Source organism: Pimephales promelas, chromosome 16 (genome assembly GCF_988280905.1).
Source record: "Pimephales promelas chromosome 16, fPimPro1.hap1.1, whole genome shotgun sequence".
NCBI classification, from domain to species: domain Eukaryota; kingdom Metazoa; phylum Chordata; class Actinopteri; order Cypriniformes; family Leuciscidae; genus Pimephales; species Pimephales promelas.
In genome coordinates this window covers 23,804,926-23,820,542 of record NC_142784.1, presented here as the reverse complement: position 1 = coordinate 23,820,542, position 15,617 = coordinate 23,804,926, and the positions used below count along the sequence as shown (strand labels likewise).

Below are 15,617 nucleotides of genomic sequence, written 5' to 3'. Positions count from 1 at the left end.
TTTAAAAAAAAAAAAAAACAAGATTTTTTTTTTAAAAGACTTTCAAATGTACTTGTGATAGAAATTCTAAAATTCTCCCTAGTGACATCTCTCTAAAAAACACATTCTCCTAATTAGTATAGTAAAAGGTACATCTTCGTCAATCATACTTTTATTTCACCTCAAAGTATCAAAGGGCAGAGAACTTGTCCTACATGCCCTAGAAGATAATGTCATTACTGTGCAAGTTCCTGAATGTTCCATGTCATCTTGTGTTCTCATTAAAGCTACCAGGATAATTCTGGAAAAGTACTTTTCCTTCACTGAGAAATAAGCCAAAGTTCCCTGTATAGCACACTAGGCTCTCGTAATCTTTCCCAACGGTGCGTATGCTGTATTCAATGTTTGACGTAGTGTGAAGCATGTTGTGTGTGGTGTGTGCAAGCAGTCTTGGCTGAGAGCAGACTGAGGTGGGGTGAAATCCTGTGTGATGAGAGCATTTGAGAAAAAAAAAATGTAAAGGAAACCCACATACTGTTCTCATTTTGGTGGGTAACAGTTTCTTTTGGGGACCCGCAAGGACATGAGTTTTAGGCTAACATTCTTAAAGTGGCTTAATTGTTTAAATGTCTTGAACAAAGTCAACTGCCCCCCCTACTACCGGCCCCCTCCCCCCAAATCAGGGGCCATCCTGGAAAGACAGGCAGGTTAACATGTGTTTGCTCTTCCTCAGGTTACCTGATCCGTGCTTAATCACAGTGAGCAAAGCTTTTGAAAAATGAACAAATGTGACATTATGACTTAAGTCAAAAGCGGACCACCCCTCCCTCTCAGAGTCTGGCATGAACTGGCTCCCTGCCATCAGAATAGTCTGAACTTTCTAGCTTCTCAAACTTTGCCCGATCACTTTATCTCTTTCTTTTCTTGCTCTCCTTTCTTTTTTACTCAAACACAATTCTGCCCTTCATGGCTCACATTAACAAATGTGACATGGGTCACATTTAAAAAAAAAATGTATTGGGTATATTTGGACAAAAACAGTAATTCCTGGTTTATCATCAATAGAATGTAAATAATTAATTGGCTTATTGGCATCAACCAGAATTGTAATATCAGTGCAACCCTACCAGTCAATCTCACTAATAGACTATGACGACTAGTTTACAAGTGGACCCTCATAACTAATTTCAAAGGGATATGTTCCACTGCTCAATGTCTCTGAGCAGTTAGAGCCATTCCTCTTTATCCAGTCCAGACACACACAAACTGTAGCCAAGCACTTATGGAATATTTTAATTGACCAGGCTTGAATTTCATGACAAAAAAAAAAAAAAAAAAAAAAAACACCACTGCCGCCAACTACCTCTCCTGGTGGCGGCTTCGTGCACTAGGAGAGTGTCTCACCTTCTGTCATGAAGTAAGGGATACGGAAACGGCCTTCCAGAACACGCTGCCTCAGGACGGGGAGAGAGGGCCCATCAAAGGGCAGGGCACCACACACCAGCACGTACAGAACCACCCCCATACTCTGCAGGAACACACACACACACACAGCGTCAGCTCAATGGTGAAAAACAAGATTATAATGTGCAAATGTACAGGTGGCATGTGGCATTACTTACTTCCCCTCATGTCGTCCCAAACCTGTATAACTTTGTATTTTGTGGAACACAAAGTGAGAATTTGTATGTGAAAATGTCACCTAGTTAAAAAGCCAAATGGGTTTGAAAACGACTTGAGGGTGAGTAACTGACTTCCAATTTTTGGGTGAACTCTTCCTTTAATGGCAGTAAAAAAGCGAGCAAGAGAGATTTCACATGATCTGATCTCTATCTCTCACATGAACCGCAGGGTGTTTGGTTTACCCTTTGACGTCAGTCGAGTTCTCAAAGGTTGCATAGGTGGTAACACAAACAACGGTCAGCTGACTCACTAATCATTTACTGTCAAACACACTGCAGTGTGAACATGCACGGATACATTGACAGTGCAGAGTGGTATTACCCAGATGTCTAGCTGAGGTCCCTCATACTGCTGCCCCTCAAACACCTCCGGGGCTGCATATGGAGGACTCCCACACCATGTGGCCAGGGGCTTTCCCGACTGGAAGAAATTTCCAAAGCCAAAATCTGCAAAAAAGGAAAAAAAAAAAGAAGAGAGAGAACAGTCAAATAAGAACGAAACTGACAGGCTTGGCTATACCCGTGGCTGTGCTCAATATTGATTGTACTATCAAGGTTCCCACACCAAGTGACCGTTGAACTTGTTTTCTAGTTAATCATGACTGGTGTGTTTAAAAAAAGCATTTAATAGAGACTAAACTCACTAAAAGAGATATCTGTAGCTTATTTTCTAACTTATTTAATTTTTTTGGTAAAATATGATTACAATTTAAAATAGCTGTTTTCAATTTAAAATAACACTCTACCTTTTTTTGAAATCGAGGTTATTCAATTTCCCCTACATTTAGATAGGTCTTAAATTTAGATATGTCTTAGTCTGGCAGCGCCACCGCTAGCTTAGCTTAGCACAATGAAAAGAATCCTATGTTGCCGGGTAGCATGTCGTCAGTAAAAGTGATAAAAAAAAAATTAATTACTTTGTGTGGCCTGCATATTCACAATGAGTACAAATAGTAATGCAGATTAAGACTAGGTGATTTCCTAGATTTGGGACTATATTGAATAGCACATTTTCATAACTTTACCAGGACTAGAAATTACAAATTTAAAATTCTTATATGGATATTTTTCTTAGTGGATAAAATTCTTAATGGATATTTTTCCACAAAGAAACGAACATTGTTATTAATATGTTTTGATTGATACCGTGAAGCTGCTTTGACGCAATCTATATTGTGAAAAGCTCTATATAAATATACTTGACTTGACATATGAATAAAATACATTTATTCATAAAACTAATGGCAAATACAGTTTCATGACAAAGAATGTTAATGGCGGTTAAATGTTCTCATTTTACCTGAATTTGGCAAGTGTGGAAAAAAGGTAAATAATGTATCCTGTAAGTGTGTGGATCATTTGTCATCAATTGTCAAGAGTTGAGAAATATAATATCATTCCAACTACATATCATAATTTCTTTGCAGATTACGTTTACTGATGAACCAGAGGTGCAAAGTTTGCCTTAAAATTACCCATGCCCCTGACAATACAGACACTGCAAAAACATCCTTCTCCAATATCCTAAGCCAAAAACACATTTCCTCCGAGTCCACACATCCTCAAAGCTCACAGAATTATGCTTTTGCTGCCCACTTCTTTCTACTTCGATGACTAATATTAGTGTTGTACTTACTGAGTGGCTATTACCCAAAAAAAAAAAATTCATTCCCACACAAACTTTGCTGTAAGAGTGTAAATTGCCCGTAGTACAGTCAGACAGGATTTTTTAAAATATATTTTTAGATCCCATTAAATCAAAAATAGAGTTTTGTGACTTAGCCCATGTGTGTTATGAGATCATCTAGATACAGGTGAAAATTAGGTAAAGCATTTACAGCATTAGAAACAGATGACTCATTCTGCACTACACAGATTTTTGTCCAATCAAATGCCATCTAGAAGGAATATATCAGTTTAACTAGAAAATAGTAAATTATGTTCATGGCTGTGACTTAACTAATACCTAGTGCCTATTTTGTAAAAGCGGCAAGCCCTTTAAAATGTTGCATATGAACTTCCTCTTTCAATAGGAAATACATCAACACAGAAACAAAAACTGAACTCAAACAATTTCTTGATGAAAGGAACAAAACATGATTCTGTGATTTGATTTACACTTTGCCTAACAAGCTGGAACACTGTCTGAATGACCAGAAAATCAGACTGCACTACATAAGATCACTTAAATTTTCTAAGCGACTAAGTTGACATGATACCACACTACGTCTACTGACAAATTTGTTTAACCAGGTATGCTGACAACATTTAATGAAGGAATAGAAGGATGCTAAGCCATCACACAGGCTGAGCAGCAACTGTAACAGGGCTTAGTGGATCATGCTGTGCAAACCTTGTAGACAGAAACCGTCATCACCACCTCACCCTTGCTTTAATGGGCTGGAAAAGCTTTATAAAGTGCTCTGAGATTAGATACAATGGCCAAAACTGCCAGAAATCTAAGACAGTGGTGCAAGATGGCCAAATATGGCTTCAAATGTGGCTCTAAGAAAAATCTGATACTGCTTGTGTATAATGGTCAAAGTTCCTTTGCATAGATTACAAGTCAGTATTTGTTCAAAACATTGTGCAAATACAAAAGCACAAACCCGAGTATGTTGTTTATAACAAATAAGCTTATAAACAGAATAACAGATCTAACTTAAAACCGGGAGAAAAAAACAATCATAATTGTATTATGATAAAATCACCCTGAATTACTAAGTCCACCCTTATAATTATCTAACACAGCAAACAGTCTTAATGTACGTGTATGCAGGTGTGTGTGTGTGTGTGTGTGTGTGTGTGTGTATAATACAATTATATACAATAATTATATATAACCTTGCATTTATAAAAATGTCATTTTTTACTGTGTAGGATGTCAAATCATCTGATTTAATTCAAATTCCGGTGAGTATTGAGAGTTTGTCTACAATCTGAGCTTCAGAGACCTCATAAAATGAAAATGAGAACCTTAAGGAGAGATAAAAAGCAGCTGTGGTTACATTACACTGTGACTGATGTAAGAAGCCGGTATGAGTCCATATCAGTTGAGCTGACCCACTTCATGAGTTGAATGCTGAGCAGAAGGAATTGACGTCAATGCTCTAGGCAGTACAGCGGCAGACATTGCAGGAGTGAGCCTCAACATTCAATACAGGAATCACTCAATATCATCCGGCCCCAGAGCTTAACTCCTGCAGCTTGGAAAACAGTGGCTAGTGCCATATTTACAGGCAGGCAGACCCAATCTTTTTGTTACTTTAAATAAAAGCTTTTTTTGAGGTCAATAGCTCTGGCTCTCATAATTTCGTTAAGCAGTGGATGTGTAACACACTGTGCATTGGATTTGTGCTGGAGGTTGATTGTGTAAAGGTCTCTAGGGATCCAATCCTAACCATTTTTTATCCGGTTTCCCAATCATTGGCCAACCCCAGAAAGTCTCCCACTCCCACAGGTTTTCTCATTCAACACAAATTAACAGAAAAACAGATCTTTTCTTGCTTCAAGCATTGAGATTTTAATCTGTCATATAAATCACAATGCAAAAACACTGTGAAGTGAAATGTATATATTGCTCAGTGTATCTACAGTATCGGTTTTCATGGTTAAAAGATTAGAGTGTCTTCTGCTTTATCAAAACCTCTTTTTTTTAGTCATGATGACACGGGTAAAAAAATGTTTGAAGTGGAACATAAAAGGCCGATGACCTTTCTTTGAGTGACCCAGCCCTGGCCATCTTCTAAGAGGCTGACTGTGCATCAGTGTGAGGGCTAAAGGAAAAAGGACCTTTAACAAAACCTTGTGGGACACCCCTCTGTGACTGGCCACTGCATTACTTGTTGTACAAAACATCACAATCTACCATCATGACAGTGGAGCTTGGGCAGAAAGCAGGTTGAGGTGTCAGGAAAACTGAGTGTTTGAATATGTGATTGTGTGTACATGTGTGTGGGAAGCTCTCCTTTCACAGAGAGCCTTGGATAGCTGCGATACTCAGCGTCTGGCTCACTTTATATTGCAAATTGCAAATGAACCTTGGTCTGCACGTATGGCTCATCACAGAATGCACCTGTGTCCTCTTGATGCAAGTCATAGCTTTGCCAACTGAGCAGTACCTGAGTCATCATCCTGAGCATTACAGCTTTGATTATATAAACTGTCCATCACACCCTATAATTAACTATAATTAACTAACAAATATGTAGGTGACATTTTTGTTACGGCAAGGAAAACTCCCCCCAAAAAAGTACCAAACCATTGGATGAAAAATTTCAGCTGTTTTGTGGTGCTACAAAACTAAATGTACTATATTTAATTTGTGCATTTATTATATTGTATAAAATTATACATTATATAGTAAAATATAATTGATTATAGTGGTTAAAAAAATAAAATTATATAATTATTATTATTTTTTTATTTTAATATATATATTAGGTATTCATTATGTATCTCATGTACACTGTGTTATTTATCTAATGTAGGATGTTATAATGTATAATGTTTTCGTTACTATATGTGGCCTCATTAATTGCCCCTTGGGGACAAATAAAGTGTTTTTAAATTGAAATTGAAATATATATATATATATATATATATATATATATATATATATATATATATATATATATATATATACACATATATACACAAACACAGACATTATGCATCTGACTAGTAATGTTCCAAACCCACATTTTGGATAGTGTAACAATGAACTATTACCAGCAATCTTGATGTTCATGTGTCCGTCTAATAGTAGGTTCTCCGCCTTTAAGTCCCGGTGAACGATGTTACGATTGTGGCAGTACTCAACAGCAGACAGAATTTGCCAGAACTTGCGTCGTGCCTCTGGTTCGCTCAGCCGTCCATGCTTGGCTAGGTAGTCTAAATAAAGAGGAAGTGGGGTTAACTAAAGATCACAAAATACACAATCAATTAAACATTCTGCATGGGTACTGTAGTGTAATATGGGTTATAATAAAATGTGACTGGACAAAAAAACCAAAAAAAATAATAATAATTTGAAAACCCTGACCACACGTTGTACCGGGAAAGGCTCTGGTGGTGTGGTGTGGCTAGTGGCAGAGATTGATGAGCCACAATAAGGAGACTCTGTGGTGTGTGAGTAGGGTAAACATCCCCTGGATGGTGTAATCATGTGGTCACCACACCCTAGAGTGCTGGGTCAGCCCCTGGGCCTTGGCCCGTGGCCAAACCTACAGTCCTCACACATTCCATTCCATACTCGCCCTGGGATTATGGGTTGGCAGAGTGACTGTGTGTACATGGCAACATGTTTAAGGTGTCATTCTCTGCATAAGTTGTTTTTCTAATAGCAGGGGCAAAAACAATTATCAAAAACAGAATTATTAATGATTGCAGAATTACCTTGTATAACCTAGTCTAAAGAATAGAGAAGAAAAACATGCGAAACTAAAAAAAGCCACATTGTGTCCACACGTCATTTAAATAGGCTAAGCCTATTTATTTCATGAATTTGCTGTGTGATGCATGCATTTTAATGAATTTATTTTGTGCAAAGAATGCATATTAGCTACTAACTACTAACTTATTGAATTTGTAAAGGGTTCATATATATATATATATATATATATATATATATATATTATGTTCATATATATATATTATATATGAACATAATATATATATATATATATATTATGTTCATATATATATATTATATACACACACATAATTAATGATATATGATATTTGTATAATATACTTATAATAATATAATACTATTAATAATGATATAATAATATGGAACCATTTTATTTTAAGAGGGCGTAGTTAGATATTACTACATGCACTGACTAAAGTAATAACAGTAAATTGTGCATACAAGTAACCAAACCCTAACCGTAATTCTATTGTAAGTACATGTAGTTCAGAAACTCATTAATTACAATGTAAATACTGTACGTCACCTTAAAATTACGTGTAACCTAATAATATATCTAATTTATTATATACATTGTAATTTTACTACAATAATAATACCTTTACAGTAATACCAAATGTAAAATTCATTGAGCAAACCAATTAGATAACAGATGCAACATTCTGAAATTGTGATCCGTTTAAAAAGAATTTTTTAGGAGTATGTTGCTAATCAAAAAGCACACCTGACATAGGAATGTCTCATATTTATGTCAACTGGCCGGTGGGAATCTACTCCGAGATAAGGTGTACATACACTCTGCTCTATACCCCTCAACCGTCTGTAATCAACCCCACTAAAACTGTGGACTTTGGCCAACAGAACACAATATCAGTCTGGTGCCAGCATACCAGGTACATTGGTGCTTGATATCCTTGTATTTCTCTTCTTCTGATTAGCATGAACAAGACAGACCTGAAAGAGCCTGAGTTGGCCAGCTGACCTAATAAAAGTTGCTTCAACTTTATAAGTTGTACAACTGAATTTTCTCTCCACTGATCTTTACAAACCAGAGCAGCAGTCACACCACAGTTGCATGGACTGACTAACTGAAGAGGCACACGAAGAGGAGAAAAAGCATTTCCTCTTCCCAGCAAGAGCATTATCTGAAGGACTTGTGTACTACTAGGGGTTTTATAACATGAACTAGCTGAACCTTGTCCTAGCAGTATTGTCACTTACAGATAGGGAATATAAGGTTCAACATCTTTAATTCACTGAAATAAAATATCTAAAAATATTTTAATAATCACAACAACGTGTTAGTTTAATAAACAAGGTATTTTAATAATAAAAATCGAATATTTCATAGTCTGCATGCCATATAGGTTTAAAATATTTAGAAAAAAACTCAAAGAAGATTACCATGATATTTTCTAATTCTTCTTTACTTAGATTTCCATTTATTTTAAGCTTTTTACCATCTTTAAGCTTTTCGCCATCTTTCTTTTGCTGTGTGACGTTTTTTTAAATATAAAAAAAATCTATAAACTTCTTTAAAAAAAGATTTCAAACAGTCTCTCAATTAATGAGGTCATACTAACTACATATATAATAATACTGTGGTATTACTACTACGGTGAGTGGATTTCTGCACAAATATTAAACCAAATTAGACTTTTTACAACATAAAAATACATTTCTTCTGGTCTTGAAACAAAAGTATACTATTTATGAATTTTCCTATACCACAATTACTAATGCTAAAACCTAAAATTGACAGATTAGGAATAGAGCCTATTACCCATACTACACATATTGAGGGTAAAAGGCAGGGATTGGGACGCTAAGGACACGGGTGTCAAGACTGATCAGCTCCCATGTTGAAAAATAACCTTTTCTACAGCTCTGTATTTTTCTAAAATATGCATGGCCTACATTTCTCCTCTCCACTTCCAAAATTCAAATCAATGTCCCTTAGCTTTTCCTCTCTCTCCTGCTTTGCCTGTGCGTTTTGCAGCTCCTGCTTATTCGAAGTTGACCCAGTTTCCAGGTCCCTCTAAAGCTTCGGCACTGATCTGCGGTGCTGGTGGAGCAGACAGGCTCTCGTGGTGGGCTTCTGCACTGCTAAGCTCCACCACAGGGGATCGAACCCAGCACTTCACACAACACCAAATGCTGCTCTATCTCTCTCCTCTCTTTTATCCCTGTGAAGATTATCTGATGGAAGTGAGTGCCTGTGTTATGTTAGGATAGCTTAGGTTTAGTGTGAACTAATCACTAATGGGTTTCCGTTTTGTGGGATGCAAGCAAAAAAAAAATGTTTCTTTCATAACTTTGTCTTTATAGGAATGGAACATGCTGTAAATAATTTGCATAATTATATTGTATATTGTATATTAAATTATATTTATATTATATCAATCAGAGAATCACTAAAGCTGGACAACATGGCCTCTCAGTACCACCAGTAACTATAGGGTAATCTCTACAAAAACTGTCATGCAAGTATTTGTCATGCTATGTTGACAGATCATTTTATGTGTTTTTAGTTCTTTTATTTGCTTGACCTCTGCAATCTCATTTCAAGTCTCTGTGGGAGTTTTGGATGTTATCTCACCCTGTAGCACACTTGGGCAGGAACAAGTCATTTGGTTTGCTTCAGCCACGACATTCCTCTTTATATCGCTTTCAAAACAGACGCTGTTGTCACATCCAACACCAGGGTCATGGTGTCCACCACACAACGTACACCACAACCGCGAGATGGATTTAGCATCACGCTAAATGTCTGTTTGTTGTCTAGTAATAAAGCACTTTGCTGGTACAACGTACTGATTGGTGGCTGGACAAGCAGAACTGTCATGACAAATAAGTTTATAAAAAAACAACATGTATCCAAAGAAAGTAGTGTTAAGTAATTTGTTAAGCGTGTTGCACAATGCAGAACAACAGCCAATGTGAATATATTTGTTGAATATTGATGTTGAATATATAGTTTTGGACCAATAGGATTTAGCTTTGGGTGGGGCTATATTATATAGTATTATTATATATATATATATATACACACACACACATACAGGATATTTCCTGTAAAGCGCATCAAAACTCTAGCCGCTAATTTCATTTCGCTCCTGTAGTCATTCTGAGATAGCAGCCTATCTTTCAGTTTTCCAGCGGCCTTCGGACGGCCGGCCAATCAACGAACAGAAGTAGATGCTAAGCACCGAGTTTTATATTGTAGGTTAGAGAAATTGAATGGGAAACGAGACACGGGATGTTAAGGAAAACATGGAGAACATTTCGGGGTTTTTCAAACTGAAGCCAGAACAAGAAGAGCGTTTGATAAACCTTTTAAATGAAGGTGATGTTGTGGCCCTACTCCCGACTGGTTTTGGGAAAAGTTTAATTTATCAATTGTTACCGTTGGTTACGTCCGTCTACGAAGTAAAGTGAAGTACTGTAGCAGAGTCTGGTATTACTAGGCTAGAGGAACAAAGCACTGTGTTTAAAAGATCTAATCATAAATTAGAGAGTTGGCTACAAATATTTTCTTGTTTCACTCAGGCAAAAATAAGTTTAGAGGCCATGATTGTACTGTGGATGCGTAATTTAACTTCGCATAATTTTCAAAAGTCGTTTACAGCCATGTCTGTGGTTCGATGCGACTGTGAAGGCGCATAACATATGTCATAAATAAACTTATCTGATTTTTATAAACTTATCTGATTTTAAACATCAGACAAGCGCCTCCTAGCGAGAGAGAAAACACTTCTCTATTATGCCATTCCAGACTCTGTCTACGAAGCAAAGAAGTAGGAGAGGCTATCAAAACTCTAAATGCACGTAAAAAAATTCTGAATCCTTAGGGTAGGAATAATTTCTTGGTAGCTTCATAGGTAGGTTTCTTCATATCACATTGCCATGTACTGTGAAACAGACACTGTTACGTAAGAATAATGTGTGAGGATTGTGTGAGTTTTCACAGGTGGTAAACAGCAACTGCTGCTACAAAGTCAAAAGGATCAGTCAGTGCAAGTGACGTAGTCTACTCTTAATGCACATTCAAAAGTCACCAACAAGGGATTTTTAAATAGTTCAACTAAAAATTAAAATTCTGCAATCATTTACATCCATGTTGTTCCAAACCCATATCACCCTCTTCTGCATGAACAGGATTCTGCCTACTCTTCAATATAATAAATATGAATCACTACAGTGGTGACAATCACTATTTGCTGATTATTATCTCTAACAGACAAACCACGTCATTTTAATCACAATCTAAACAAAGATGCTACATTCATGTAGCATGAGCAGTTGTTTTTGATCTAGAACAAAAACAGAATGGTCTAAATATTTTTGAAATTGACTAAACTAAAACAGCAGACAGATTGAATGAAAACAAATTCACTCTCTGACAGTAGGTTGGGCTTATGGAACAACAGCTGTTTCTTATAAACACTACTTTATACAGAGGTAAGAGGAAAACAATGACAATCAGTTCACTTTTATGTTGTTCTGTCGGATTACTCGATTTCACTGAATAGGACCAAAAAAAAAAATGTTGCCGACGGCAGCTTTAAGCTTTGTAGAGAACCTGTTTTTTAGTAGAAAACCTGCCGTATTTTCAAATTACCATGCTTTCCACCCTCATATCCCCCTGAGATGAGAGATTTATGTATTTTTTGTCTGGAAAATATCCTCGGATGACGCAAAAATCGTCATTTTGCGTTATCTGAGGATTTTTTGGTCAGAGGCTAAAGACAACAGTCAGTAGTAGGGACAGTCCCGCATGTTTTTAACCCACCCATAGAGGGTGGGATCTCACTCACAGAATGTACATATAGTGTCAGCCATCTTTTTTTGTAAGCTAAGCTACAGAGTAGAAGGGGTTACCATCTACCTTTTTCCCGGACATGTCCGGCCGTCTTCAAACAACACTGTCTTGCTCCCTCTCCCTCGCGCATATTAATCAAATCAATTGACACGATGGTAAACGGTTGGAAAACTGCAGTTTAACGTGAAGCATTTGGAGATTTTCAGAGATTAGAGACTCAATTAACAACACTAAATTATAAAGGCCGGTCTCATATAGACACCCGTCTCAAATACAAACCGGTGCATTTCGACGATTTGGGGGGGGGGGGGGAAACCCGGGCTATTATTTGAAATTTTATGGTACATTCATTTAACCCCCCCAATTCGATATTTATATATTATATTTTTTTTCTTCCTAGATTTCAAGCATCACGAACTGTAAGCTTGCAGTATCTGGAACAGTATTTTCTCTGCTGGCGCGTCTGCGTTCTCCTCTTTGCGTCTGTCTTCAGAGTCCCGTCTCTGGCATGTGTTAACGTCCTGTTTACAGATTTCTTAATATTTCCACACAAATTGCATTTTGGGAAATTATTGCAATGCAGTTTGTGTGCAAGTCCGGAATAGAATTCGGCCAAAATAAAACTAAAAACCGGTTGCCGATCATGTGTTTGGAGCAAAAACGGTCCGGTTCTGATTTATAGCGGGTCGTAGGCCATGGCTACACTAAACAATATCATAAAGTGATCTATATAACTCCTTCCCTGTTTTCTAAAGTCTTCTAAACATCCTATAATAGTTTTGTAGGACTTTTGTCCTACTTCTGTTCATTGGCATGTTCATAAGAGAAACCGCAATGTCCGATTTGTGAACAAACTGTTCATTTAAAATGATATTTCTTCCATTTTTCCTATGATACGGCATTAGAAGCAGTGACAGGAAGTGATATGAAAGAGTGGAACAGTATTGAAAAAGAACCATGAGCCACTTCCCACAAGGCTATGTTCTTTTCATATCAGATATTTTCAAAGATTCGGTTGATCTAAGTTACCTAACTGACTCAATGATCGGAATGATCGGTAAAGATGATAGAGTGAGGATCATAAAGGTTGTCTGGAAGAAATGAATGTGGAAAACTCTGCCAGGAGCGAACAGAACAAACGGAATACAAGGTCAAAGTCAAAGATAAAGTTGAACGCACAGGAACAAGTAACCCCGATAAGAGTTATGACTGGAGTTGATAAACAAGAACTGTCGGAGTTGATCCGCTCGATTATGAAGGAGGAAATTGCTGTAGTGCTGACCACACTTCAACCACAATTGAATTCTCTTAAAGTACAAATGGAGGAATGTGGTCGGAAACTGGATGACGTGGAGAAAGGTCTGGGTTCCATGAATGAGCGTGTTTCTGTACTGGAGGAGAATATGGAGAAATGCGATATGGATGTAAAACAATTGTACAAAGAGAACATTGAATTTCGTGATAAAGTGGAACGACTGGAGGCGTATAGTCGGAAATTCAATTTAAGAGTACATGGTTTGCCGGTCGGTGTGGAAAAAGGGAATCCGACAGCCTACATGAACAATCTGGTGAAGGAGTTGTTTAAAGGGAAGATTGGGACTGAGCCTGTGGTTGAAATTGCCCACCGCGTTGGCCCTGCGAACAAAACAATGATTATGAGGATGCAACGTTACATGGCAAAGGAAGAGATATTGGTGCTGGCTAAAAAGGAACGTATATTTAGATATGGGGAGACAAGGCTTCAGTTCTTCCCTGATCTAACGACAGATATGGCCAAGCGGAGGGCAAAATTCGGCGAAATAAGGGAAAAACTCAGAGCTGCTGGTGTAAAACATGGAATTATTCATCCAGCCACTTTAATCATTACCCATGGAAATGAGACGCGGAAATTCACGGATCATCAGAAGGCGGAAGCTTACTGGGAAGCTGTGGACAAACATCTGAAATGAACTAAACCGTAAGAGGACTATGGGTTACAATAGTTTCATGAAAGTCACACAGAGACATTGAATTTTTGATTAGTTGGAGATGGCGTTAAGTATATTACATTTTTATTGGGATATTATGTTGGTTGTGTGTGTGTATGTGTGTGTGGGTGTGATTGTGGTGTGGTTGAATGGATGTATGGTGAGTGGGAGGGAAATGGGTAGGGGGGAGTGTTTGTGTTATGTGTTGATGGGACTTTGTGTAGAAGACGGCTTTATTTTTAATGCAATGTTATGTTGGTTAACTGATAGCCCACTGAAGTAGGATGTATGGTCCAATATTACCACAAAAGGGATTGAGGTTGGGTCATTTGAATATTTGTAGTTTACGTAATAAAGTTGTTGATGTTGCTGAGATATTGACTGAATATAAATTACATATGCTTGCAATATCAGAAACACACCTGAGTTCAGAAATAAATAGTGATGTATTGAAAATAGAAGGTTATAATTTGTTTAGACTGGATAGAGGTGCAATCAAGGGAGGTGGGGTAGCCGTTTATTGTCAAGAGCATATACCAGTTAAAATTAGAAGTGATCTAGGATGTAAAGAGGTGGAAGTTTTGTGGCTGGAAATAAAACTTCCTTATATAAAATCAATATTGATGGGATGTTGCTATAGACCCCCAAGTGCTACCATATTGTACTTGGATAATATATGTAAAATGCTGGACAAAGTATGTGATACAAATTATGAATTGTTTTTTTTAGGAGACTTTAACATAGATTGGAGTGTGAGAGACTGTCCACTTAAGGCGAGACTACTTTCTCTAGCGAATACATGTAATTTATCACAAGTAGTTAAGAAGCCTACTAGAATATGTAGAAGAGGGGATGGAGTTATATCTGCAACTTGTATTGATCTGATATTTACAAATATTTCTGAGCTGTGTTCCAGTGTAGCTTCCATTCCAGTGGGTTGTAGTGATCACAACCTTATTGTTATTGGAAGGAAAACAAAAATACCAAAAACGGGTCAGAAAATTGTTTTCAAGAGAGTTTTTAAAAACTTTAATGAAAACAATTATTGTAATGAAGTAAGAGGGGTGGACTGGTCTGAAGTTTTACGAAAAGAAGATCCGGATCTTGCTTTGGGTGAGTTTGATAATGTATTACTCCCCATTGTAAATAAATTTGCACCAATTAAGAAGTTTAATGTGCGGAATTTTGTGTCTCCGTGGTTGGATCAGGAATTAAAAACACATATGATTGAGAGAGATAGAGCTAAGGCAGATGCTGTAAAATCAGGTAGTGAAAGAGAATGGGGTAAATATCGTAAATTAAGAAACTTTGTTACAATGTTGAATAAAGTCAAAAAGAAAAAGTATTATTATAATAGAATTAGTAGTAATAATATTGACAGTAAGACAATTTGGAAGGTTCTTAATCAGCTTATGGGCAAAAGTGGTAGATCGACACCTTCTTTTTTAGAGGCTGAGGGAAAATTCATTACTAAACCAAGTGAAATTGCTAATTATCTGAGTGGTTATTTTAGTGATAAAATTCAGAAATTACAAAATAATATGATGACAATTGATAACTATGTAGAGCATTCATCTGAGCTTATTACTGAAAAGCTGATGGTGAATAAATCATGTAGTTTTCATTTTGAAAACGTCACTATGTCTACAGTAGAAAGATTAATAAGATCAAGCAAGGATAAACCAGCAGGTATTGATAATTTGGATGTAAGATTGCTTAAACCTGTGGCAGAT

At 36.9% G+C, this 15,617-nt stretch overlaps 1 protein-coding gene across 4 annotated transcripts in view; it reads right to left on the bottom strand.

Annotated features, from left to right (window-relative positions):
- sik2b (salt-inducible kinase 2b) overlaps positions 1-15,617 on the bottom strand; it is a 41,322-nt gene that overhangs the window by 16,838 nt on the left and 8,867 nt on the right. For all 4 annotated transcript variants that reach the window (XM_089121264.1, XM_089121265.1, XM_089121262.1 and 1 more), the window contains exons 4-6: positions 6,393-6,554; positions 1,984-2,108; positions 1,384-1,507 (exon numbers count right to left, since the gene is read on the bottom strand). In XM_089121264.1, coding sequence (XP_088977390.1) covers positions 1,384-1,507; positions 1,984-2,108; positions 6,393-6,554 — 411 coding nt within the window. The remainder of the gene's footprint in view (positions 1-1,383; positions 1,508-1,983; positions 2,109-6,392; positions 6,555-15,617) is intronic.